General features: G+C 32.3%; 1 protein-coding gene across 1 annotated transcript in view; it reads right to left on the bottom strand.

The window, feature by feature from the left end:
• Nucleotides 1–6160: 6160 nt before the first annotated feature.
• The window catches only part of LOC112686876 (lutropin-choriogonadotropic hormone receptor-like), a 121330-nt gene continuing 100171 nt past the window's right edge, over nt 6161–27319 (bottom strand). Inside the window, exons 11-15 of the mRNA XM_025559339.1 lie at nt 27034–27126; nt 26307–26427; nt 22786–23133; nt 12078–12306; nt 6161–7844 (exon numbers count right to left, since the gene is read on the bottom strand). Of these exons, the coding sequence (XP_025415124.1) occupies nt 7022–7844; nt 12078–12306; nt 22786–23133; nt 26307–26427; nt 27034–27126 (1614 nt within the window). The 3' untranslated portion in view covers nt 6161–7021. The remainder of the gene's footprint in view (nt 7845–12077; nt 12307–22785; nt 23134–26306; nt 26428–27033; nt 27127–27319) is intronic.

A 27319-nucleotide genomic window follows, 5' to 3' on the forward strand; every position in this document is an offset into this window, starting at 1 on the left:
GCGTACTTACCGCGTTCGGGTCGCCGGAAACGATGTTGATATTTTTGGTAGCGAATCGCACACACGCGGCTCATTCACCGGGAAACGGGTAGGCAAAACAAACGATTTTCACCGTTGAATTTCCGCGACGGACCCGACTATGATCTGTTTGCTCGATTAATTGTTTGCGTACGGTCATAACATTTTTTTTTTACATTTCATTGTTATGCACCGGGTGACCGTCGACAACACTTCGAGTGGTACGACTGTAATTGTATAAAAAATACTTTACGAATCGTATTTACATTTTTGTGCACGTTCTCGAATTGCCACGATCCACAACAATAGATGATTTTCGGTGTACTTACAAAAGTTTCGAAACGTGGTAAACATTTTCTGGAAAAATGATCTGCAATTTCTATGGCCATTTTCTCGTCAAGGATCCTCATAGAATACGTGTACAACGTGTTATATAGTATAAAGCAGATATTTCCACCTAATGGCATCGCTTTCAATAATAAATCCGTCATCGTTCGAAAATCGAAATTTTTGTATGAAAAATAAACCTCGCGGGTTGTGAAGTATCTGCACTCGTACTATACATTTTATAGACTTCAATATATTGTAGGACCAATGTCAGATAAGTTCTAGTTCGAAGTTATTCATTCGCCATAGGAGAACATATTGAGTGTTACTGGATTTCCAAGAACTACTTTATACAATAATACATGTTATTTTTATGTACGTATTGGTGAGTCTAATTTAACGAGTGAATAGATCTACATATGGAAAAATATGAGTCAATTGTGTAAACATTAAGAGGTCTTTTTTATATTGCAGGAATTTTTTTTTTTTATTCAATCATTTCTATTCTTCTTTTTCCAAGTTTTCATCTCTGGATTTTTTCAATTTCCACTCAGAATACTTATCATGTGTTTAACATCAGGCAATTGGTTTACAGTTGTACAAAGTTTGGTCAAGTAACGTATAAAATGGGAATATATTTTCATCTATTAAAATTCATCCTGATTTACAATAGTTAAAGTAACATATATCGCAATTTGTATGATTTGCGTTTTCTGTTCAGTCATTTGATAAGTATTCTGATTGCATTTATACCACAATAGTGTATATTGCTGATGAAAACAATGATAAGGAAAAAACATCTTAAGAATATAATAATCCGTTTCATTAATACATTTTCATATGTTTATTCACTTTACTTATGACACGAAATAACTTAAAGATAGTACTCGTAACCATATTGGATGCAGGGTTAAAAAAAAATATATTAAATGAAAATACGTTTACAATTATTTTTGTTTTATTATTGTAACTTAATCACTGCGTTGTTTCGAAATCTAACGATTTGATTTACGTTTTTGACTAATCGTGGAAAGAAAACCGAATCCAGAGCTGCAAACATTTCGTAGCATTTTAATGCTCAGTAAATCAACGGCTTTCCATCATTATAATATCGCTTTTACGGGTTCCTTCCGTGGACATTTAATTTACTTAGGAATGAGATTTATATATCAATTACAATTAAACTTGAGTTAATTGCTATTAACCATTTTCAAACGATAAATCTGATGAGAAAATTTGACCATATCTGAATAAATACTTCAAACCCTTTGGGTGAATTGGTTTTATTGTTAATATAAAATGTTATATAACAATGCCCTAAATATTTTATAGGTTAAGTACCCATATATATATAAAGAGGTCATATACATTAATTCTCCAAATTCCACGATAAAATATACATTAAGGTCTTATTTATGTAAATTAATTATGTGTAAAAATAAGTATCTACCATACAAAAATTGATACTCATTTCGACTCATAAATTTCAATTGTAATTGAAAAAACTGTCTAAAATGTGTTTTGTCACGTTGAAAATAAAGTATTTTACTATTATAATAATAATTATAATTATTTTTATTTATTTATTTATTTTTTTTTATTAAATTACATTTTTATTGTTTCAACATAATCTTTGTTCTTACCATTTTATTTTTTTTCAATAAATTACATAATTAGGTATGCATAATATAGTAATGAGATATTTATAAATTTTTTTAATTTTGTGAAATGAGCTTAAATTAGGGTTATTTTGTTACGTCAATTTTCTTAAGATATCGATGTTGAAGATGATGATGAGGATTCTGGAGGTAGCAGGACATCTTGTAGAAGACGTGGTTTTAGTCTGCGGTTTTTGGTTTTTAATTATTTTGATAGATTTCCAGCAATGAAATGATTATTACATTATTAGAGCTATTTACCAGCAGTGGTGTATACCGTGAGCACAAGCATAATAGTCAGTTTAATTTATTGAAGATTTTATTACAAAACAGTCCGAAATAAATTAACAGCAAATTCGATTGGAAAGTTTTCATATAATTTCGTGTTAGTCTAATGATGATGTCCTAAATAGTAATAAAAATCTTAACGGTATTAATGAGTACTCACTTTTGAAATTGGACTGTTTATTACAGATAAATTATACACAATAGTTTTAGACAGATCAAATATGCATTATTATTTTATTTTAATTGAAATTAAATTTTCAATTATCTAATCAACTCGAGTGACTTTTCATAATATAAAACTATTTTCGAAGATTTTTCGTTGGAAATTAATTAAGCTCTTAAATCTAATTATACCCCAGCGGTATTTAAGTAATTAATAATATTATTCGTTCCTGAAAATTACAACCAACACAATGAAATCAAATCTTGAGTTCATACTTTTCAGTAATTTGTATCCGTATATCAAGTATATTATCAAATGTATAGTATTTGTTTCAATTGAGTAATCAGCAGCAGTATGCTGCTTGTGAAGTTCAAATTACAGATAGACTGAGGCAGCAATGCTTATAATTTTATTTTGGACGGCATGTTATTAGTACAATTCTGTCTTTGTGCCGGCTACTGATAATAAGCACGTATTTTAGGGGATGGGGACTATGGGAACGATCGCCCTTTCCCCTAAAGCCCGTAAAAAAGTCTATTTAATTAGATTTTATAAATATTATATAATTTACCATATTTGTTTTTTAATTCTTGTAAATTAAAATATTTCAGCACACTATTATAAGTAGGGAACGGATTTATATTTAAATGCATATTTTTATCTAAACCAAATATTTAAGATTCGATAAGAAATGTTCATCATTTAAATCATTCCTATTAAAATGATGCTACTTTTATTTTACATATTTTTACATATTTCACTAATTTGTAAATATTTTTAAACATATTTTATCATTTCATCATTTCATTCATACGTTTTCTTCATGTGAAAATACAAAAAATTATTTCAATATTAGATCCAGAAACTTCTATCGCTGTTGGAAAATCTCAAAATAAGCACAAAATGAAACATTAAAAAATAATTTAATTTTTATCACAATAAATTTTAGTTTTATTGCACTTACAAATATAAAACTAGAAACAAAAAAATATGTCCTTAAATAATAGTATGCAAATTATCGAATCAGCGATTGAAAAATTAAAACTCGTATACGGACCAATAGGAGATGTTGTAAAAAAGAAAGTCCGTGCTGTTACAGAAAAAAATCGATGCTATATTGATTTTAAAACAACCAATGACATAATGAGTTTTATTTAATTTATTATTATACTTAAAATATTTCAACGCATTATATGCTATTACAATTACAAATTTTAATAATTAAAATCATTTATTTGGATTAGAATTATTAAACATTCTTAAAGAAATATAAATTTTTATTAAAGACGTCATTCAATGGTTGGCTAAAATGAAGAAGAGGCATTCTGATTTAATTTCATAAAAATTAACTGTTATTTAATAAATTAATTTTAAACAATAACATTTTTTTTAATTTTTTTATTATTGATGAAACAAACAACACACCTTATAATAAAAATAACATATGGATGATAAAATTAATTGTCCGTCCTCCCTAAATAAATTTTCATGCCTGATCGATAATAGACTTTTAGAATTAAATCATTAAATGTTTACATGGCTTAAAGAGTACTTACAGTTTTACATTGTACAATGTTCGTATATTTTATATTGCATTTTTTCTAACTACAAATTGGCAGTGGGTCACGTCTATGTGGACTGAATGCTGTAAATTATATTGGATTCGGACGTTAGGTAAATAACATAGCTTGATGAAATAATAACAATTCGAGTATAATTAACTGTCTAATATTTAATAATTTTAAGAGATTTTTCAAAACATTCATAAAGTAAACTTATTAATCAAGTAATTACACTCAAGATAACAATTGATAGTTAATAAATCTTAATTACATGAATCAAACCATAATTAGTAATTTAAATAAAAAAACGCATACACATACGTTCATACATAAAGATAATAAAAACTTTATGCATCTACATAGATACTTAATATAATATATATTATTATATATATAGTCATCAATAGTTATTGTACAAAATATTACAAAAAGTGACTTTTTGAGATTTTTACAATGCTACATTATATACCATGCGTAGAATAGAGAAATATTATAATAGTTTAAAATGTACATTATTATTGATTATATATATAATATCCTAATTTTAATTCTAATTGGCCTTTCATGGCACGTGTTACCTAAAAACTTACCATATAAGTATCGTACGACAAGAACTCCCTGTACTGCATAATAATAATTTTTTTTATACAATGAAAAAGTTACAATATTATCGTGTTATATTACTGGGTTATATTATAGGTAAACATTCGTTATTCTATTGAAATGAATATTTGATAAAATATTATACGTCATAATATTTTATCAAATACCTTACATTATATTAAAACAAAGACGTGTAGAGAGAGTGGTGTAAATAACGATAAAATATGTAATGATCATTGTGCGATCAATCACTTATAAGCAAGACAAAAATGAATGGTTTCTCCTGTACCTACGACATATTTCATGTTCAATAAAATTTTATTGAAATATAATTTATCTCAACTTAAAATATATTGATTTGAAAAACATAATTTTAGCTTAAAATGATTCAGGGGAGGGCTAAAAATTAACTAAAATCAACCAAATATAATATAAATCAAAGGATGAAGAAAAAAATATTCATATAAATTGATATGTAACACAATTGTATTTCTATTTTGCTACGTAATGGTTACAAATAATCAACAATTACTCAAATTTAAAGGTAGGATATTTCAAGCACTTTTGTAGTGCTATATGTATTAGTACTCACATATCTTAGATTAGAAGTTGGCTTCAAAACATTTTCGCAATGATAAATACTAAAAATCAATGTCTTTTGAAATTTTGAAAATTAGAGCTAATAATATGCATGCTAATTAAATTAAAATAACACCGTATTAACATCGCATAAACTAGATTCCATCGATGCAATTAAATCACATATTCAAGGTTAACAAAATATTTATAGATTTTGTAATATTATAATAAATTATTAATTTAAATTTAAATAACTTTTTTTAAATTTTAGAAAAATTAATAGCTTAATACTCATAAAGATGTATATTTTAAATCAACATAATATAGGTATGATTAATGAAACATCTTTATCCATAATTATTAAACTAAAAGACGATAATGCATTATGATTACTTGATTACTCAACGTAATAATATAATTATAATAATAATAAGTTAAAGTGTTTTTTTCCCTTTATTTGATTACTTGTTCATTATATAATTAAAATTGTTACGTATAACTAATACCTGGAGATCTCAGTGGTAAAAAGCGATAGTTACCCATAGTTATATATTCTAATTGAAGCGAGTAATGTATTTAAATAATTATCTTGGTTTTAATTCTGATATAATTTACAATGTAAATTTTTCTATAACTATTTTACGCTTAAGACGACATATTAGAAATAAAATGGTAAACTCACCCGATTTCAATTCCGAGACTAATATGTTATCATTTCGCTTGCAATATTCTACCCTAAAATGACGTACCATTGCGCGGCGTTGAAACGATGTCCAAACGAGATGATTTTTCATCCAAATGAAAAACAGTACCTTCCTTTTTTTAAACACGGTTGTTACTATTGCAAATATCATATGGAAGACAGTTGTTTTTTTTTCGGACTTTTGGTGAACAATGGGAAGTGTTCCGAAACAGAGTTATGCACTTGTGAACATACTGTAATAATAAATATAGGTTTGCCGTGAAAACAAAACACAGATAGAACTTATCGCTGTTCCAACGATGAATAAGTGTTGCATAGTTGGGCGCAATCGAATCGCCTCTCGTTAGTGCCGAAAATGACTTACCGAATACTTTGCTTAACAAAAAATAAAAATATAAAAAGGGTCACCCGAGTTGCCTACCGTTACCGTTCCCGTTACCGAACAGTTACTCAGATCGCATCCAATATCAGGTTAGTTTAATCGGCATCGATAACGGGTGCGGCGAATTGCCGAATCGATCTTATTATTATGAATAATAACTCCTTTGATCACGATAAAATAGGTTATCGAGAAGTCATTGCATAGTGACATAGTTGCATCATGTTGAAGATTTCGTGGCAAACCACAAAAACGTGAATGTGTCCATTCCGACGTTAAATGTTAGAGTGCAGACGCGATTCGAACGACCGTCTGAAAATGACCGTTCGAATAGGATTTAAAATCGCAAACCGTCCGACCAAAGAGAAAAAAATAGATCGCGCGTCGTTTCCAACGCGCACGTTGATCGTACATCGATCCCGATGAAGAAGACACGCGGTAGGCCGTCCGAGTACACAGAGACGCAATACCTATGTATGTTCAAATTAGGTATGTTCGAATTGCCATTGACCCGTCCGGGAGACGGTTCGAAGGAAAAACAATGAACTACCTGGGTTCGAGAGGTGATCGGCGTGCAGGTGAAGAGACGTGGCCTAGCGGCGTACGTTACGCGGTCCTTTGCGTGGACACCAGGACGACGGACACGTCGGTCACGTCGCCGTCGTCGTCGTAATCGTCGTCGAAGGCGGTCACCACGGCGGCGGCGGCGGCGGTGACGGTGGTCGAAGCAGTGGCCACGTGTCAAGCGTCTACGCCGTGCTGCAACGGCAACAGTTCCAGGCTGTGCGGCGCGAGTGGCGGCCCGGACGATTGGTGTGCGTAGTCGACGCAGTTGAGCTCTTGGAGCGGCGTGAGCGATCCGGGCCGGCACGCGGCCACGGAGTCGACGGACGTGACGGTGGTCATGACGGAGCCGCGGTGATGGCTGCTGCTGCCGCCCTGGCCGGACGAGTCGCCGAAACCGCCACCACCGCCACCGCCGAAGCCTCCGCCGTCACCGTCGCCGCCGCTGCCTCGACCACCACCGCCGCCGCCTCCGAAGCCGCCGCCGAAACCGCCGCCGCGACGGTGGTCGTGGTGTCGCGCATCGTTGCAGTACGTCTTGCGCCGGCCACACGGCACCGGGCCCGTGCCCTTGTATTCGTCCGCGCGGCGGCTACACACGCCGAACCGGCTGAGCAGTACGAACAGGTCGCGGCGGTACTGCTGCGTGAGCAGCGCGTACAGGTACGGGTTGGCGCACGAGTTGAGCGGGTAGAAGAACACCAGCAGTATCTTGGTCTTGGGCACGTCGATCAGCGGATAGCCGGCCAGCGCGGTCAGCCCGAAGAACGCCACCGGGGCCCAGCACGCAAAGTCCGTGAACACCAGCAGCGCCATGCGCTTGGCCACCGTCATGTCGGACCGGGCCACGGACGCCACCGCCTCGCGGCCGCCCCGGATCGACACGTACATCTTCGCGTAGCACGCGCATATCACCACGAACGCCACCCCGTTGAACATGAGCAGCGAGAACAGGTACAGCTTGTCCGCGAACGTGGTGTGGTCCATGGGCAAGCAGATGCTGTGAACAACCGCGTCACGACAACGGTGTCGTCGTTTGTTTATTTTTATTAATTTTTAATTTTTTTTTTTTTTTTTTTAATCCCTTAAAGGCGGTCGGTTTCGGTAAGGTCGGACCGGATCACGGACAAGCAAAGAAAGCTTCGCCCGTAAACCGGCACGAAAACCGATTCATTAGTCGAAATACGACCTGGGTGTCTGGTTTAAGTTGTGACCGTAGGCCATAACCTAACCGACTGGGAACATCTGGTTCGCAGTACAGTCGTACGGCATTATTTACACGTTAAGAACGTTAGCAACACTTTGGGTTTTTTTTTTTATTTATAAATATACGTATCCCTCCTCTCGACCATTTATGCGATTCTGTACCATTCTTTCGGAATCAGAAGGATCACGTCCTTACCCCGAGCCGTTTGATCAACCAGCCCGAAAAACGATTTTTTAGTTCAAGTCTCGGATTATTTTTAGGTCGACATAACTGTCACCGATAAAATAGGATATTTCGTGTTAAGAGCGGATCGCTGAGTGGGAATTACAATTGAAATGTGACGGGGCTTAAAAATAATTTACATTTCGTAGCATATACCGTTGTGACTTTTGTCGTGTTCACGCTTAGTTTTGAATTATAATATGGTTAAAAACATTTGGCCGATCCGTATGACAACGACGCTGGTATGCGTCACTGATTTCTGACCGAAAGTGACTGATACATGGTGTAAGTTCCGCTACAGAAATATCCCGTGGAGTACTTAGATATACGTTTTTGCGTATACGATATACAAGTATGTCTTGGAACAAATTGGTAACGTATACCGTACGAAATTCGAACCGTTTGGCGTAGAACCGTGTATTACATTTAATTTAGATTAGACAACAGTTTAATTCGGGCGTTATGTGAACGCTAACGTTTTATGTTCGACGTTGCGATCTCAAAAAAAAAAAAAAAATAATCCAGTGAAAATCAAACTAATAGTAAGGACGTTTTTCGATCGGGCACGAATAATCAGACGGTGCAAAGTGTACAGTGTCTATTGCCATGTACACAGAGTACGCGCGCAAGTGCGACTTTAATTACCGACTGCTTTTATTTTTCGGTTGCACATCGTTACACACCGATTACTCGGCTACATCATCGTTATACAATAACAGTATACTGTTACGAGTCGTTGAAAATTAATTATTTAAGTGTTTATTTTATTTCTGAAATCGATGAAAACTAATGGTCTTTCGAATCTAAAATCGTTACCCGTAATTACAGAACATAAAATAATAATTGTTGCGGTGATTATTTAGTACCGAAACCCATTAAAAAAAATAAAAACACTAGCAAGATTATTAAGTTCTTACTCCGAACAATATAATAATTCATATTTAATCTGGTCTTAAGAATTGACGGGACTATGAAGATAAGTGTTGGATGATGCACAATAGAAATAACAAGAATATTGTTTGTCTCGAAATAATAAATTATTCAATCACTTTGTACGAGTGAGATAGGATATCGAGTTCGGTAACTGTTACGGGATGCGTCCAGTCACACATATAACAATAGTATTTATAGTAATTTTCATTCTGGAAATAACGTACACCCAACGAAGGTCAGAACCAGCAATGGACTATGTTTTTAAATATTATAAATGAGGACCGTTAAAATATATATTAATGATTGAAAACGATTTCCGTAAGCAGCGCAGACAATGTCGTGCTGCCACATTAAAAGCCAATAAACAGGTTAAAAAAATGTTTTTATTCAGTTGTACTTATATTTATACAATTCAGTATAATAAGTATGAATGACTCTAAGGTTTTACAGTTGCACTGGGATTCGGGTGGAGAAGCCATCCACTCCGACCTCTAAGATATTGTATAAAATAATACTTTCCGGTGATCAGTGTTATACTATTGTAATATTATGGACTGCCGTTACGCGGAAAAATAATAAATAATAATTTGCTTTTTCTATTTTCGCCCCGCGCAATTGACCGGAGCGATTATTGCATATAATATTTTATTATATAATGCGTATACTTATATATTTGTGTATAATTAAAATTTATTACAATCGATTGTACATCTGCTGCTGTTGCGGTTACACATAGCGGCAGGGGCGTATACAGGGGGGGGGGGTTAGGTCCCCCCATAGGCCTTTTTAAAATTATATAAAATAGTATTCTTAATGTATGGAAATCATAAGGAAACGAAAAAATATTGCAAAGATTTATTGTAGATTTTTATTTTGACACATTCAATATAAATAAATTTTATTATTTATTATCTAAATATGCAGGTACATAGGTTTAGGAACTTTTCTTCCATAATAATTTGTTTACAACTGATCCTCTCCTTCGTACAAAAGATATATATATACGCCACTGCATAGCGGTGCACTACATCGATAAGCACAGATCGATTTGGCCGCGCGCGTATGGAACCGGAATACAAGCGAACGTTTATCGCGCGCGTTTTGTCACGAGAAAATGCCATAACGTCTAAGATGAAAACTATTAACGGTTTTAGCAGGGCACACACGGCCAGATATAAATGTATGTATATATATTTATCCCCCGAGATTTTATTCGTCGTAAATCGAATCCCTTTCGCGCCTCGGATTTATGTGTTCATATTCGCCGGGTAGTAAAAAAAAAAAAAAATAAATAAATAAAAAAAAATGCACGCACACCACTTGTTTATCGTTGGCTGCTCGTATGCTAGTCAGAATATTGTATACCACCGTAGGTGTACGTTTCCGCAAAAAAGGAACAGAAAAATAATATAAACTTACTCAATAATGTATTATACCGCATCCGTCGGCATACTAATCCATGTACAATTATAGAAATATTTTTATTTTTGATATTTCGAATATTCATCGCACTCCTCGGTCGTTGTTGGACCCAGAATCCACGTATTTTAATAGTTATTTAAAGTGTGAAGAACGTTTAGATTTATAACAATTTTGAAGCTTTAGTGAGATCAAATAAAAATCATTCTAAAACCAGCACGTAGACATTATATCCTTATAGGTACCGTAATATACCGGTACAATATTGGACTGAAAGTTATAATTTACGAAGTTAACGTGTTTAAATAAAGTTCAATGTATATTTTTCCAATCATAACTAACACAATAATAGTGGTTCGTGCAAATAATGTTCAATACAACAAAATTTCAAAAATATCGAATTCAACTACTATACAAAATAAGGTAAAATATTCAAATATTTTTATTTCGGTGTGTTTTCTTTTGAATTAAGTCACAGAAATCCTTTCGCTTCTGAAGGCTAATATTAAAGTTTAAAAATGGTGTTTTTTTTTAATAAATTATCTTTTAGAATTGTAAAAATTCTTTATAAGTTGATCGCATTATAAATATCATCACTCATAAAATTCGAAATACTACAAATTCCTGAAACATATTTATTAAGTTTTAAAATTGAAGATGAAATTATGAATTTATAAATAATTTTACCGAGTGGATTATTGTATTGTTAACTAAAAAAAAGTTGTAATTATAAAACATAATTATAATTTTTAATCGAATAATTATGTTTATATTTTATTAGTCTTATGAATAATAATTCGAAAGAGTTTTTTCGTTTTATTTTTATTTTTTGTGTAGCAAAGAAATTGAGACGAAATATTTATTTTTGATTTTTGATTTCAAACAGATGGAAAAAATTCTATAAAAACGTAAAATGGGTTGCAGTTAAACTATTGAAAAGAAAAATACATTAAATCGCAACCTACCTATACTTGTTACGTATAGCATTTTCACGTGTCAGTATTCGCACAACGGCCGTATGCCTGTATTACAAGTACACATCGGTATAACCACAGACTTGGTATTGGATATGATTGCGAGATACCTTAACATAACTCATTGGAAATGTTCGAACAGAAGCATGGCCTTCAAGGTGAGAGGTGTCTCATCGAAATAATGACTTCCCTGCCAAAGCATAACTTTCAGCATCTCCCGCCTCAAACGAGTTTCTTGTTACATACTGTCTTACACGCACAACCACTTTCTAACGTACTATTACCGTATTTACAACCGTTATTCGCGCCATGCGGAGAGTTACCGCAAACCTTATAAGCCCAAAGAGTGCTGTAAATCGGAAACCTAACAATTTTTCAGGGATGAATCGTTTTCCGAAAAATTGTGAACATTTAATACTTAGTAAATTTATTAATTTAGGAAATCGTGCAGTAACATCGCCACCGAACACCAACGTACCTGGTTCTCGAGTATCCGGTGGTGCCCATCAACGGTAACGCGCCCATGACCACCGAGAAGATCCAGCCGACGGCCATTATGTTGACGGAGGCTCCCAGCTTCAGTCGCCGGTTCAGGTGAATAGCGTATGTGATGGTGTACCACCGTTCACCAGTGATTATCATCAACGTGAACACGGACAGCATGCACGAGAACACGGTCAAGAAACCGGCGATCTTGCATCCGATACCTGAGGACGAACATAGAACATGACGAAATAATATTATGTTGTATACACATGTATTTCTGTTCGCCCCACCAATGGTCGAGGTATAATATTTTCTGTTAAAATGTCTCCAATAAAAATAATAAAAATAAATTGTCGATAACAGTTGTTTTTAATTTTTTTTTTTTTTTAAGTTAAAACTTTTTGCGTGAATATCTTGAATAGGTTTATAGAGTTTAAAGAGTAGTATAAAAAATTATTTATAGTTAAATTTAGATTTCATAAACGAAATATATTATTTTTCATTATCTGGCATTCAACCAGTAAAAAGCCACTGATATACGTATATTACTGCACGACAAGATAGCCCGGACGTCCATGTGGATAGATTATTTTTTGACTCTATCGGTGAAATTCTACGCTCGAATCTTTCGAACGTTTTACGTGCCAAGATACGTGCAGGTAAAATTTAAACACAACATACATATTTACAATCCACATTAATAATAATAATAATATAATCCGTTTAAAAACACTGTGTGAAGTATTTAATTAATCCTGTTACAGAGTTTATTTTATTTTTTATTTTTTCGCGTGCCATTGAAATCTAGCCAACGGCACCGTCTCCGGCACTCGTGTCGGTGGTGTCCACCACTGCTGGTCGTGGATAACAAGTGCAACGTACACTCATTTCACGAATTTGCGTTCGAACAATAATGTTTGCACGTACACGTCGTATGCAAATAGATCGCCCATACATGCTATAACGTCGGTACGCGTTCTAAAACTCACGGTCACATATTACGATTGGTCGCGTAAAATCCTGCAGAGCCGTATTTACCAGGTCCAATTATTTATCTGTTCTAAGAGGTTCGTTAAAATTGTTTATAAAGGTGTAAATTGCTTGCGGCAAAATTTTAACCATTGAAATCTTCCATCTACTAGCATCTAATTTGTTGACAATGATTTTCGATTACTTATAAGTACATTTATGGTTCGCATATCATTGTAATACCGTCATGTTTGACCTAATGTTTTGCATCTGTCAACGAAGCTGGCGAAATTAATCATAGAACAAGTGTTTACGGGCTGCACCGTACACACTTGTTCGAAAAAAAAATACCTCCTATTTAGTGTTCGAAATGAAAAATTTTCTGAACCAGAACTCTTTTTTTCTTTGGAAACATACCATAGGTTTTGGGGCTTTAACCAACCAAAATTATAATTTCCCCTTCCTGAAATACTAAGCCTTTTTTAATACATAAAATATACCTACTATTTTATACTGTTTTAGTTAAAATTACACTTTGGCAAATCATTTTTTTTCATCTCTGATGCTATGTGGGGTGCTATATCCACAGATGTTTTATCAGAGTGTAAAATATTTTCTATATTCATACCATTTAAAACTTGTTAATCAATTATTTATTCGGTAAGGTAATTCGGTAAGGCTTTTGAGTTCTTACAATTTTATAAATAATTCTAAAAAAATTTTCAGTAGTAGTGAATTTTGATTTCAATACTTTCAATAATTTGATTTCAAAACTTTTTTCTATTTGTTTTTTTTTTTATTTTTTATGTAATTCTAATGATTTATATTAACGTCAAATTTTTTGTGTTCAAATATTTTTTTTCTCAAACTAGACTTTTAAGTTTCTTTTGACTTTCCATTCGAAATTATAGATCAAGGTTTGGAAAATCAGAGTTATGTCAACAACAGATAATCCTAAATTTATTATAGTTTATAAATCAAACAACTTAATACTTTATTTTTAACTTTTAAAATTCACATACGTATTGTGTAAATAAAGCTAAATTACACTATCAGCGGACGGCAATTATCTTATAGATAAGCGAAAAATGTAGTTATGCATGTTTTACGTTTATTAAATATTTAATAATGAACAATTATGCAAAATTTTTAAATTTTACCAAAATATGGTAGTTACAGTAAAAATTTGTTTGAACGGGATGGTGAACGTATTTTTTTTTACGAACCGGAACGCTAAAAAAAAATTTGACGTGAACAGAAACTGTGTTTTAGTGCGTTCCGGTCCATTTCGAACCCTGGTCCTATTAGTTAAATTAATCTTAAGTTAACAGACGCTCAAAAGGATATCGTACAATTGTCGAGACCTTTATCTCTCTCTCTCTCTCTCTCTCTCTCTCTCTCTCTTTCGTTCTCTCTTAAAAACACTGTCAATTATTTGCTGCCGTACATCACGTGGGTTAACTATAGACGTGAAATACACTTAATGGGGCACTCTCGCCGGCATAATTAACTTATGTTAAATACCTATCGAAAATTAAAAAAAAAAAACAAATGCAAAAATAAAAATAAACGCATCCCCGGAGCTTATAAGAAAGTAGGATATTAACAAGTAGGGTGCATCAAGTGAAATATTATTTAATTTTCGTCGACGTATGTTTGAAATCACTTATTTAAAATTAATTTAAATTAATATAAGAGTAACTCATTTATGTTCCGAATAGAGGTCATGGTTGTGAACGGGTATTAAAATACACGGGTACACGGAGCCCGGGCACACGGTCAAAAAACATATTAAAGCCCGTGTATTTAATACCCGTGTATATCCGTATATTTATTTATTATTACCCGTGTATAATACATATTATTGAAGAATTCATATGCACTTTAAAAATTTACATTTATAATAATAATATAATGTAATGTACCTATATTCCAATAATTGGTTATTTATTAATAATAACAATTGTATAGCCCTCAATTACTTACCTACCCATTATTATTTGAAGATGTTATGAATAGTTATAAGTTGCATTTAAAAATTAGTAAGATGCATTCGTTTATCGTATAATTGTATATAGGTATAAACATAAAGTATAAGTATAATAATACTTAAACTGGTTTTAAGATTAAAGAATTAACAATCTTAAAGCTATCTTATCGCCAATATTATTGCATTGCGTTTACGTATGTGTGCCTTGTATCTAAACATTTTTGGTGATTTTAAAGTTGTTCCATACTTTATAGTGTCTGTGTTCACTATTGGTACGTAAAGTGTAGTATTAATATTTGTATTATACATATTAAAAATTTATCTTTGAAAAATGAGTTACCGTTCTAAAAGTTGGGTATGGCAATACGGCAAACGCCAAGGCGATAAAGCTTTTTGTGACTTATGTGAAGATAATTCAAACAAAGTGTTTTGTTGTGCTGATGGATCAACGGGATCATTTGGAAGATATTTAAAACTCATTCACAATATAAGTAGAAACTCTCAAAATCCAACGTAAGTACTTAATTCATTTATAATAATTCAAATAAAAAATGGACTGGATTAAAAATTAGAAAACCTAATTAATAATAAAAGAATACCTAATACCTAATCTTACATAACGATAAAATGAATTGTTTAAGAAAATATATATGATACAAACTTATAGCATATTAACTCTTGGTACATCATACAATAAAATAATAAAATTCTTATTAAAACATGTTCTCTTATTTTCTGTTACATTTTTGGGCGTTGAAACGATACCTAGGTAGAATAGTTCAATTTATTTTTGTTGTTTTTATTCTTTAAAAGCTAATTTTATTTGAACAAATATTTGAATTGTTGCCGCGTTGTGGTGAATTCACACTTTGTATACACGATGTAGCAGGTTCAATTCTACCTTATGCAAGTAAACATTTTGCTTTATTTCCTTTTATGACTATATGTTTTTTAATACTTGGTTATATAAACACATATGACGTAATATAGTTTATATTTTTTTCACATCGTACACATTGGACCTGTCCTAATAATAATTACAATTACGTTAACAATAATAAAAATAATATATATTATACGCTAAACATAATGTAATAATTTTATTATCCAACTTTTATTCCTATAAAATTGATTCAAGTAATTGTAATTATTGTCATACTTTAATTTTTTTCTTAGTGATGATAATTGTCATGAAGATGAAGAGTGTAATACAGTTGTTAATTTAACACAACGTTCATCTTCAAATAATTTAAATACTGGATGTTCATCCTCATCATCGGAATTTCGTGAACCACAACCCCGAAAACGGCGTGGAACTTATATTAATAAGAACTTTGAATGAAACCGAATTTGTACTTCTGAAAGAACAGAAGAAATCCATTAGGCGTTAGCTAAAATGATCGCCATGAACCAAATATCCTTATCCTTTTGTTCTAGTTCCGGATTTAAACAATTTATGAATATAGTTGAACCAAATTATATAATTTGTAAGGAAGGTGCTATCAAACAGAGACTCAAAGGATTCAAATCATCGGTTGAAGATTCAATAAAAAAAGAATTAAAAAACGCCAGGAGTGTAAGTTGCACATCTGACTGTTGGTCATCGATAGCTCAAGAATCATATATAACAGTTACTGCACATTTTATTGATGACCAATGGTGCCCAAAATCATACATCCTGATCACTCACAAATTAGACGATCGTCATACAGCTTCAAATCTTTCGAATCAACTAGAAATTACTTTTAATAAATGGGAAATCGACCAAAAAATTATGTCAGTAGTTAGGTTATATCAGTTAACTGATAATACAAAAAGTCTGTTGAATGCAGTTAATATACTGGATAATATCACAGAAAAGAACGATCTAACATGTGCCGCACATACTTTACAACTGGCTGTCAACAATGCCCTAAAATATGATAAAATAGAAAATTTAATTGAAATATGTAGTAAAATAGTTTGTCATTTTAAGCATTCCAATTTAGCAAGTCAATATTTAAAAGATAAGCAAGAACAACTACGTTTGCCAACAGAAAGCTTGATACAAAGCTGTAAAACACGATGGAATTCTATATTTATGATGCTTGAGCACCTTTATAAAAATAGGTGCCCAATTTCAAATGTTATTGCTGATCGTTCGATGACTACAACAACGATCGCACATAAATTTGAAGTGACGGAGCACCAATGGACAGATATTGAAACGTTAATACAATTGCTTAAACCTCTACAAATTATGACTACTATTTCTTGTGGAGAAAATATTGTTCTAGTTCAATGGTTAGACCTCTTCTAAACGCAGTAATACAAAAGCATTTAAAGCATAATATAAGTGATGAAATAGCTGAACATTTTAAAACCACTGTAATAAAGGAACTTTCCGATCGTTTCAAATTACTGTGGTGTCCTTCTAGTGTCGTATCTGTTAGGCAAATAGCGTCTTTTCTAGACCCAAGGTTCAAAGACTTAGAGCATGAAACAGTTGAAGAAAGAGAGAAAATTCGAACACGGGTTAAAAATTTGATAAACGAAATGGCTGAAATTAATCGCGGTATGCAAATTGAAACATCTGTAACTAAACACAACGATGCTTTTGAATTTTTGTTTGGCGATGAAGTAAACTGTGATACATCTGATTCTGACATTCAGTATCAACATTACTTGGCAGAACCACAGTTAAAATTTGATTTTGATGCACTAGAATGGTGGAAGACACGTGCATCAAAATATCCACTAATTGTAGCTTTGGCAAAGAAATATTTAGGTATACCAGCAACGTCAGTAAGTTCGGAAAGATGTTTCTCAACCGCTGGAAACATAGTGACAGCCAAGAGAAGTTGTTTGTCGCCCTAGACGCTAAACATGCTGATTTTTCTTTACCAAAACAAACAATTATTATAACTTCCAAGATTGTGAGTGATTGCTTTTGTATTTATTGCACTATATTATGCGTTATTACATAATATATATTGCTTGTTAATTAATTTAATATTATTATTATTATTTTGTACTTATTTTATACTATATTATTATTGTTATTACTATTAATGTTTGAACTATTCATATATATACATATGTTTTTTGTTATTACCATTAATGTTTGAATTATATATACATATGTTTATTGTTATTTAATAATTAGGCAATACAACTTTTTTTTGGAAAAAAACAAAATTTAAAATATTGAGATATTATAATGAATGAAATTACAAAAAAATAAATGAATTCTGTATTATTTGTTATACCTACTTTTCATTTTAGCTCTCGGGTATTTAGATACATGAGAATTAATAAAACGGGTATTTAAATACACGGGTATACACGGGTATTTTTACTACACGGGCCTTAACCCCGTCTTGTTTAAAAACACGGGTACCCGTGTAGTTCATTACACGTGTAATCGAGACCTCTAGTTCAGAATGATTATTACCACCACAATTTTAACAATTACTACGATCACGGCAGAACTAAATTATAATTTAGATTCTAAATTTTAGAATATCATGCTCTAAATTGTATGCACATAATTAACTAAAAATTAAGAGTTCAAGTTTGATGTAGACAGTTTTTCTGTGTACAATTATTTTTATGTTTAATTATTTAATCATTAATAAATTATTTTTTCATTTTTGACGATTTTATATATTCAATTAAAATAAACTATTCAAATTAGTTCGCTTTACTTACAATAATTCTTGTGATAGAATGTCTACTTGAAATGAACAATTTTTTCTTATGTAATAATTTTTGTAGATTTTTAAAACATTATACTGGGTAGTTTTTTTTAACAACAAGTATTTTTTAATCGTTATTATTGCTATTTTACACGGCGTTCTGATTTTTCCGCTTGGACGGTGAAAATTTTCGAGCGTTACCCTCTTCGCGTAACGTTCGATACCTATTATATTATTAAAAGGGGAGGCGATTTTTGTGACAGTTATATTTGAAGTTCTACTGAACCGATTAGCATAGTTTTCTTTTTTTTTAAATGCCAGTACTTTTTTCGCAGATGAGCCATCTAACGAGAAAAGTTTAAAAATATAATTAATTAAATAGTTATTATAAGTATTAAATTTTCCGTGTATACGATATCGGTTCGGTATCAAGACTGCGACGTGGCGGCACAAAATAGTGACGTAGGGGAGGTCTGGGCGGCCACATATTACCGTCTGGCTGTCACCAGCCGCTGTCATACTCTGAACCTCATCCACCATTAGATTTAAGCCTATTACATGACTTGGCTAAACAAAGATGGAACGGTGGCATAGAATGCATTCTATTTTTGAACAAATATAATTCTTAAACAATTTTCAATCCTATCCTACAAATAATATGAAAGCACGTATATTAAATTAATAATATTTACTTCAAATTCTACACGATAAATGTATATTTCTAAAGCTCGTGTATATGTTTTCACATCTTTCGAGGGTTACTTGTGATACTTTCCGGTTATTTTCTCGTTATTTCGTCAACAGTAGTTTTGTTGATAATAATGATGTATGAATGTATATTTATATATATATATATATATATATTATTTGAAATCATTAATTGAATTGAATTGTGAATTTCAAAAAGGACCCAACTCCTTTTATTTTTATCAAAATAAACTTTGCTACATTTTTTCGTCTACTTATATAGACCGCGATATTCTATGAGTGAGAATGACTTATATCTCTTTTCTATTGTGATGAATTAACTAATTAACTATTGTTAATTGCTAAAATAAAGAAAATAATTCAAAAGAAAACCAGATTTTTAGTTTGTTGAAAAATTGTAATTTTCAGATATGAGACTCTTTTCGAAATTCATGAAATCCATGATTGAATTAAAAAGTAATATTTTTACAAAAAAAAAAAAAATAATAATAATAATAATAAATACGTTTTGCACTTTTTAAACATCAATCATAGCTACGCAAATAATCGTAATAATCATATATCGTAGTTTATTTATTGAAAATATATATATATCAAACCAAATATACGGTGATACAACGATAGGTATAAATATTAAATGACGCATAGAGCTGTAATATTGTACTTGAAAAATCCATTAATGTTGATGGTAATAAAAAATAAAAATATATTTTACGTTACGACAAGTGAAATAATACACTAATATCTTACAACATAAATATCTTATACTTATTTTATTTTTTTAAGAGCTTTTATTCACTATTCAGCTCGATAGTTGGAATATATATCTTAAGGTATGATACACAAAATACTTAAAATAATGATAAACGATGTATACAACATAAGGGATTAAAGGTACAGAATAATAATAAAGACCTTATACTTATTGTATAATAATATTAATGTTTGTTCGATTTCAAAATTTTCAAAGTCTATCAATCGCATTTAACCGTGTACCGAGCGATTTTATTAGCTTGATCGAATGTTAGTAAATTATAATCACACAGCACAATAACGATTAATAAACTTTCTTGTTCCGAGCAACCTTCCCCTCAAAGAGTACAAACAATACATCTTATGACACGTCATTATTGGTTTACCGTTCCGCGTATCTCTTTTATACGGACAGTAACGAGTGACGGCGCAAATATATATAACAAGTATATAATGTATACGTATGTATGTAGGTACAACGACGACGCGCGATGGAGGCACAAAGTTACACTATAAAGCGGCGTTTATAGCGTTTAGTTATTACCGTTTTAAAGGATGGGAATGCTTTCAGTGTTTTTAACGTCCTTTTATACAACTAAACGTCCGATTATAAACCATCGTTATCAATGTTAATAACCTAAACAACTGCAACGGTATGTATTATTATTATTATTATTATATTGTTCTTTGGTGGTGATTTAAGAACAATAATGAACTTGGAATCGATTTTATTTATCTTAGAGACACGTTATGTATACATATATATGTTTATTTATTTACATACAAATAGCTACAGATCATCTAATGAAAAACGACAGTAAAATTTTATGATAAGAAGTATGTATATACAACAAATAACGAATAATACGCAAATAAAATGGAGTGGGACAAAAGCATGAAAAAAATACCGTAGAATTCGTGAACAATGCGTCGACGTTCCGAAATGGAAATGTACATGTTAATTATACTGTATTTTTGGACTATCTTACCATATCATTTTAAATAAATAATCGAAGAAATAATTCCACAAGAACGATTGTAATTATATTCCGGTTGTGTTCTTTTTAGTTTTTTGTGAACATTTTAGTTTCCAAAATCAACTTTATACCAGCGTTAATGTTGAACAAGTGTTGTTTATTTTTACACGCGTGTCACACAGTATAACTGTCACATGATAAACGCATTTCGTATTAGTTTTTTCAAATGTACCGAATTAAAAAAATACATAAACGCAATATAAAAAGACAAAGCTGCATATTAGTATGCACAAACTAATAAATCGTGACAACCGTAACCCGTTTTTTGTCTAAATCTTAGAGTTAAAAAAAAAAGAACAAAAATACAGCGAGTAGGTTGAATTGACCAATTCAGACCAATTAAGATCAATTCATCTATTTTCTTGTGTAGTAAACTATCTCGTAAGCGATAAAATGTTCTATTCTAATCGGAAACTTATCGACATTGGTCCGTAATTAAACGAGTAATAGGGGAGTTTGAAAACGAAGAGATAAACCAGATCCGCTCTATGGAATAATTGGTTGAAATCGATCGAATTTCGAACATGAGCGGGAAGTAACGCTGAAACAAGCAACAATGATGAATACAAATATTATATATATAACATTTTCGTGTTAGTGGAGATCACCCGTATAACGCAGTGGGATATCGCGGCCGCCCAAGGGTTTAATTCTTTACCGTCCAAGTACTCGCAGAGGCAATACCGTAACTGCCAAATATTGTGTCCACGGTGAAACTTCAAAATGCTCCCTTATGTGTTTTTTTTTAATTTAAAAAAATTTTAATGATTAGATATTATTTTCAACAACTGCTTTAATTTAATTTTAAAGGACGTTGAAATTGTAAATAAAATATATAACCATGGCTGTTGCAAAATTTAACATAAAATGCAAATTTTTAATTTTGGTGCCCTCCCGAGAATTGTAACTGGAGCGAATCTCTTTTCGCACCTTCCCTCCTTTACTACAATCCTGCTTAGAGACATTCTGTCCGGTAAAAATAGTGGGTACAATCGATGAGATATATTCCGTGAAGACCTCTCTTTGACGAAGACCGCGTACAAATGACGAAACAGCCATAAAGAAGTGATATAAACATATATAAATACACACATAATGAGCTAGAGCAACAATTTTCGATTAGGCCACGGCCCCCTATAAAGTCACCAGGGTTTTTAGCGACCCTTTTAATATGATAACATTAAAAATTAGCGAAAAATTAATATGATTAATACATTATTTTTATTGGTGATCCTAAACTTTTATCAACTACCATTCTTTACAATGATCATCGTGATGATATTTTCAAAAATACCTCACTAGTTATTTTACGTATTACAACAACTACGTTAAATATACATAGACTTTGAACGTGTATATTTCCAAATGGTCGGCGGACGGACAATTTGCCGACCGTGTGTACGAACAGTGCTTGTTGGCGATCGAATCGCCCCGGGTAAGTGGTCTTTAAAAAATATAGTAAAAAAATCTTATCTGGAGGAAATAAATCCCCAGCCGCGGATTAGAGTACGGTTAGCCGTCAACTCAGCGCCAAAAACGTTTGATTATTGATCGTATGTCTCTTACCTCTCTGCCAGAATATGGCATGATTGAAATAGTGCCCTATCGACCGGGCGTCCATCAAGGCGATTAGCAGCAGGTACAGACCCATGCAAAAGTCGGCCGTGGCCAGGTTGCACATGAGGAACTTGGGAACAGTCAACCGGAACCGGCTGCTGAGCAACACGAACAGCACGGCCATGTTTCCAAGCAGCGCGGCCACCGCCACGACCCACACAGCCACCCGCAGCGTCCAGTTGCCCATCAGGTCCTCGCACGGGTTGAAGGCGTCCGGTGCCGGGTAGCACTTGACTTCTAAATAGTTCTTGGACACGTTTCCGCACACCGCGTCCACCTTGGTGCCGACCGTCACGTCTGCAACCGTCATCGGAGTAGTGTTTAAGCACAATGATTATTAGTGAAAGTTTCTATCGTTTCTTCCGTCACCCGCGAGCTCAGTTTGAAGGGTCGGGACGAGACAAGCGAAATATACCGAAACGCGCGTCCCTAGTCGACGAGTGCCAGACTCATGCACGGTGTCGCAGCCGATCAGGGGGCACTGGTCCAGTGGTGGCACGAGGTTTATTTTTCAATGAAACGGTTACGTGTATCGAGTACCCACCCGATTAAAATTATTAATTTTTTTTAAAACAAAGAAGTCCAAACAAAATAAAATATAATAGTATTTAATGTAAAATGTACAAACTATGTAATAAACTTTTCTGTTGTACAGCATTGCCTACCCATCCTATTTTAGTCTTAAAGCAGTTGCTTCAATGAAATCCGCATCTCATCGATACTGTTTGGGTCCAGTGTCGGAGGACGGTTCACGTGGGAGACGGTCGGGAACTTGACAGGGGCATAGACTTACTTTTAGGGGGGGGGGGTGACTCAAATTTTTTCTTTAATTCAGGCTCAAAATTTACAAGTAAAATTTTTGGTAATATTTAAATCAGATGAATCCTTAATATTAGTGGTTTTTTTTTTAAATCTAATGTCGGATCCACTTAGAATCGAATTTTGTGTAGTTCTTTTTAACATCTGTCTGTGTTTTGAAAGTTAAGCTTGTGTTTTATTTGATTTTTACTAAGTATGGTAACACGACAAAATGCCCAATTTAGTATCCACAGCCACGCGTAATTTGATTTCGTTATAAAATGATCCACATTAAAACAATTTGAAATGTGTATCTCACATATAATCAGTACCGGATCAAACATTTGTGGGCCCCTAGGCAATTAAAATTTTGAGCCCTACAAAATTATTTCTTGCATACATCTTTAACATTACTGTCCAAAAATTTAAATGAACATCTTTAATAATAACCAACTATTAATAATAAATTAATTGTTTATTAAATTTTTTTATTTGAAAGAAAAATTAATTAATTATTATACTATTTCAATCTTTTTCAAAATAATTGTATTATTATTTACTGCATATAACACCTATAACTTAAAATATATTATATTTCATAGTGACTTTTGTCCCGTAAATTCGTAAATAAATACTGGTATTATTAAACAAACAAAATATAGTTTTCCGTTTTTACAGGCCCTTTAAATGAGTGAGGCCCTTAAGCGAGCGCATACTCCGTCTAACGAGTAATACGGCATTGCATATAATCAATTCCTTAAATACGGATTCAAGGAGGACGATCGCCCCTTCGCTCCCCCCCCCTAAAATGGAGCTCGACAAGAAAACGGAAATTGTCGGCCGTAACCGTCGCTGCTGTGACGAAAATAACGTCTCTCGGCGCCGCACCAAGGTTTGTGGATGTGATAGCGATAACACGTTTATAATCTGTAAAACCTCGGGCGACCGCGCAGCACGTACACGTGATTAATATTCCGCGCGACGCCGAACGTTATCCGTCTCCGTCCCGCCACTGAATGCGACTAGGTCTGATCAATTGTTACGGGTCGTAACGTCATGCACGTGGTGTACAGCTTCAAGTGTGTTCTAATTCTCGTTTGGAAATGTTTATTTTCTGGCGCAGCAATGATTAATCTTCGACTTTACCGTTCGAATCGCATTTCCTAATCTATTGTTTATTATCATTATTATCATCATTATCATTTTTCGTATTTGGTGTAAGTACTCGTTTAATGTTATATTGTTTCATACGCGCGGGCTGCGTTACGTGATAACGATATTATAATTTCATACTGAAAACACAGCGTTGTGGTTTATGGCGTTTTGTGAACATTAAATAACAAACAAGTGCTGGGCCTATGGATATCCTGCGACCTGTGTAAATGATTTATTAATAATAAAAAAAAAAAAAAAATACATTTTGCGGATAAAATAAAAGCAAATTACGTTCTATTATATGCACTATTTGTATTGTTTTAACCACCTGAATATCAATTGAGTTTTCATTTAGAATAAACTAAGGGCGATAAGAAAATAGAAATAATAAAGAAATAAAATAAAGAAACGCACTAGGTTGACTCACCAACGCCAGCTTAAAATTTAGTTGGTGCTAAAGCAATCCTACCATAAGCCGCAGTTTGTCGCTCCGGAAATGATGCCACCTCACCAAGACTAAAGCGCAATGCTTAGGATAAGATCTAAGTTTCAAGAGGCTGTGGTTCTAATACCACTTGGAGGGTTCTTAAAAAAAAAAAAAAAAATCGCTCAACATAATATTTATATATTTATTTAATAAATGTTGATGTATTAAACGACTAAAAAAAAAAAAAATGATATTTTAGTACATTAATTAATAGGGAAATTAAAAAAAAGAACAATAAGAATAACGAAACAATATTAAATGCTGGTTTTAGAAGTCTCTAAGAACTTGAGATCCTGGTGCATTGTATCCCCTGCACCTCTATTGAATCCGGTATTGCTGAAGTGCCTACTTTAGCTATAGAACCAGTGCGAGATAGTAAAACAATCCCACGTGACCCAGTGGAGGGCGCAGTAACTAACATGGCCTCCCGTGTCCACGCGATGGAAAGATTGGAAGACTTAGGTTCGGTGCTGGTGGTCCCTAAGACGATACGGACTCATGGAATTAACTTACAGGTTCATACGACTGCACCTTTTGAATAACGCCACGCGTAATAGTTACGGCCACGAATCCGAAACTCGTGTTAAAAAGTATAAAGTTAATTAGTTAATTATTATTCATATATAAGTTTATATTAGTTAATGTTATTAATTTAAATGCTGTTCTAATTATAATATTGTTTTAAGATATATTTTAAAGATCTTACTTAAATTAAACATAAAAAAGAACTTTAAATTATATTTGACATAATTTTTATCATCAAATTCTGGATACTGCATGCAAACCCTAAACTGTAAACCGTAAACCCTAATATTTTTTTTTATACGTAAAAAGTGTTTTAAATTTAAGTACATATTGAAAATATAAAACAAGTAGTTATTTCCGATTTTAATTTAATAATTTAATTTGTCTAAATTAATTTTAATTTTCAGGTGGTATTAAACTTGTAAAAGTGGATATTATACATTTATTATATGGATTATTTAAAAATATAATAAATATACTCGTATATTTGAATGTGAAAACTTACCACCCGAGTGAAACATTTCATCGCCAAAAAAATTCTCCGTCGTCGATTGTGATGTTTTCACCGTGGGAATAGCATCCAATTCTATATTTTTACACTCTAGAAACATCTTCTGTCGAAGTTTCTAAATAAAACAAAAAAATAAAAACTATATTTTTTTTTTGTTTTTTCATTTGTTCTAGACTTGATTAAATAATGTATTTCGACACATGTTACTTTATCTAATCCAAATAATCTCCAATATTCTTAAAATATCAAAACATTCTTTCACTTCGATTTCCACCTATGATTGCATCTTTTTTTCTTTTCTTATAACATTAAATTGTTAAATATAAGTAAATTATAGTTATTTCTACCAAATTACTGAACGCTTATTTTATATTGTTAATAATTGCTTTATCTATAAGGTTAGACTTTATATTACGTATTAATTAACTATATAACTTTTGAGAGAAATAGTTTATTATTAGAAAAATAAATAAATAAATAAATAAACAAATATTACTATAGGTTTTTAATATTTTTGTTTTATAGGACATTCAACCACTCTATACCTGTACTGATCAAAATTAAATTTCGATCAGAGCAAACTTCTAAAAAGATGTAAATACCTGTATTAAAAGTTTATATTATAATATATATATATTTTTTTTTTTTTTTTTTATATAAAACGAATCTTTGTTTTTATTAATATTCACAAAGATCTAATAATAATAATAATATGTAGTACCTCATGATCTGCGTATCCTTGAGGGTTGTGTGTTTTTGGAAAATGAAAAGCACAGCAATGGTATGGATATGTTAACCATGCTTCTTTAATGTTCTATAAAACAAAATAAAAACATTCTTATTAAATATATTGTATTAGAAAATATTGTTAATTGAATTAGTATTCTTATAAATTCATAGCACTGCGATAATATTATGCGTAATAACCATCCTAATAATGTTAATTTTTTTACATATCTCATTACAACAGATAATAAATCATTACGGTTCTATATTCTTTGGTTAGT

This window comes from Sipha flava, unplaced genomic scaffold (assembly GCF_003268045.1).
Source record: "Sipha flava isolate LNK unplaced genomic scaffold, YSA_version1 327_pilon_pilon, whole genome shotgun sequence".
Lineage (NCBI taxonomy): Eukaryota > Metazoa > Arthropoda > Insecta > Hemiptera > Aphididae > Sipha > Sipha flava.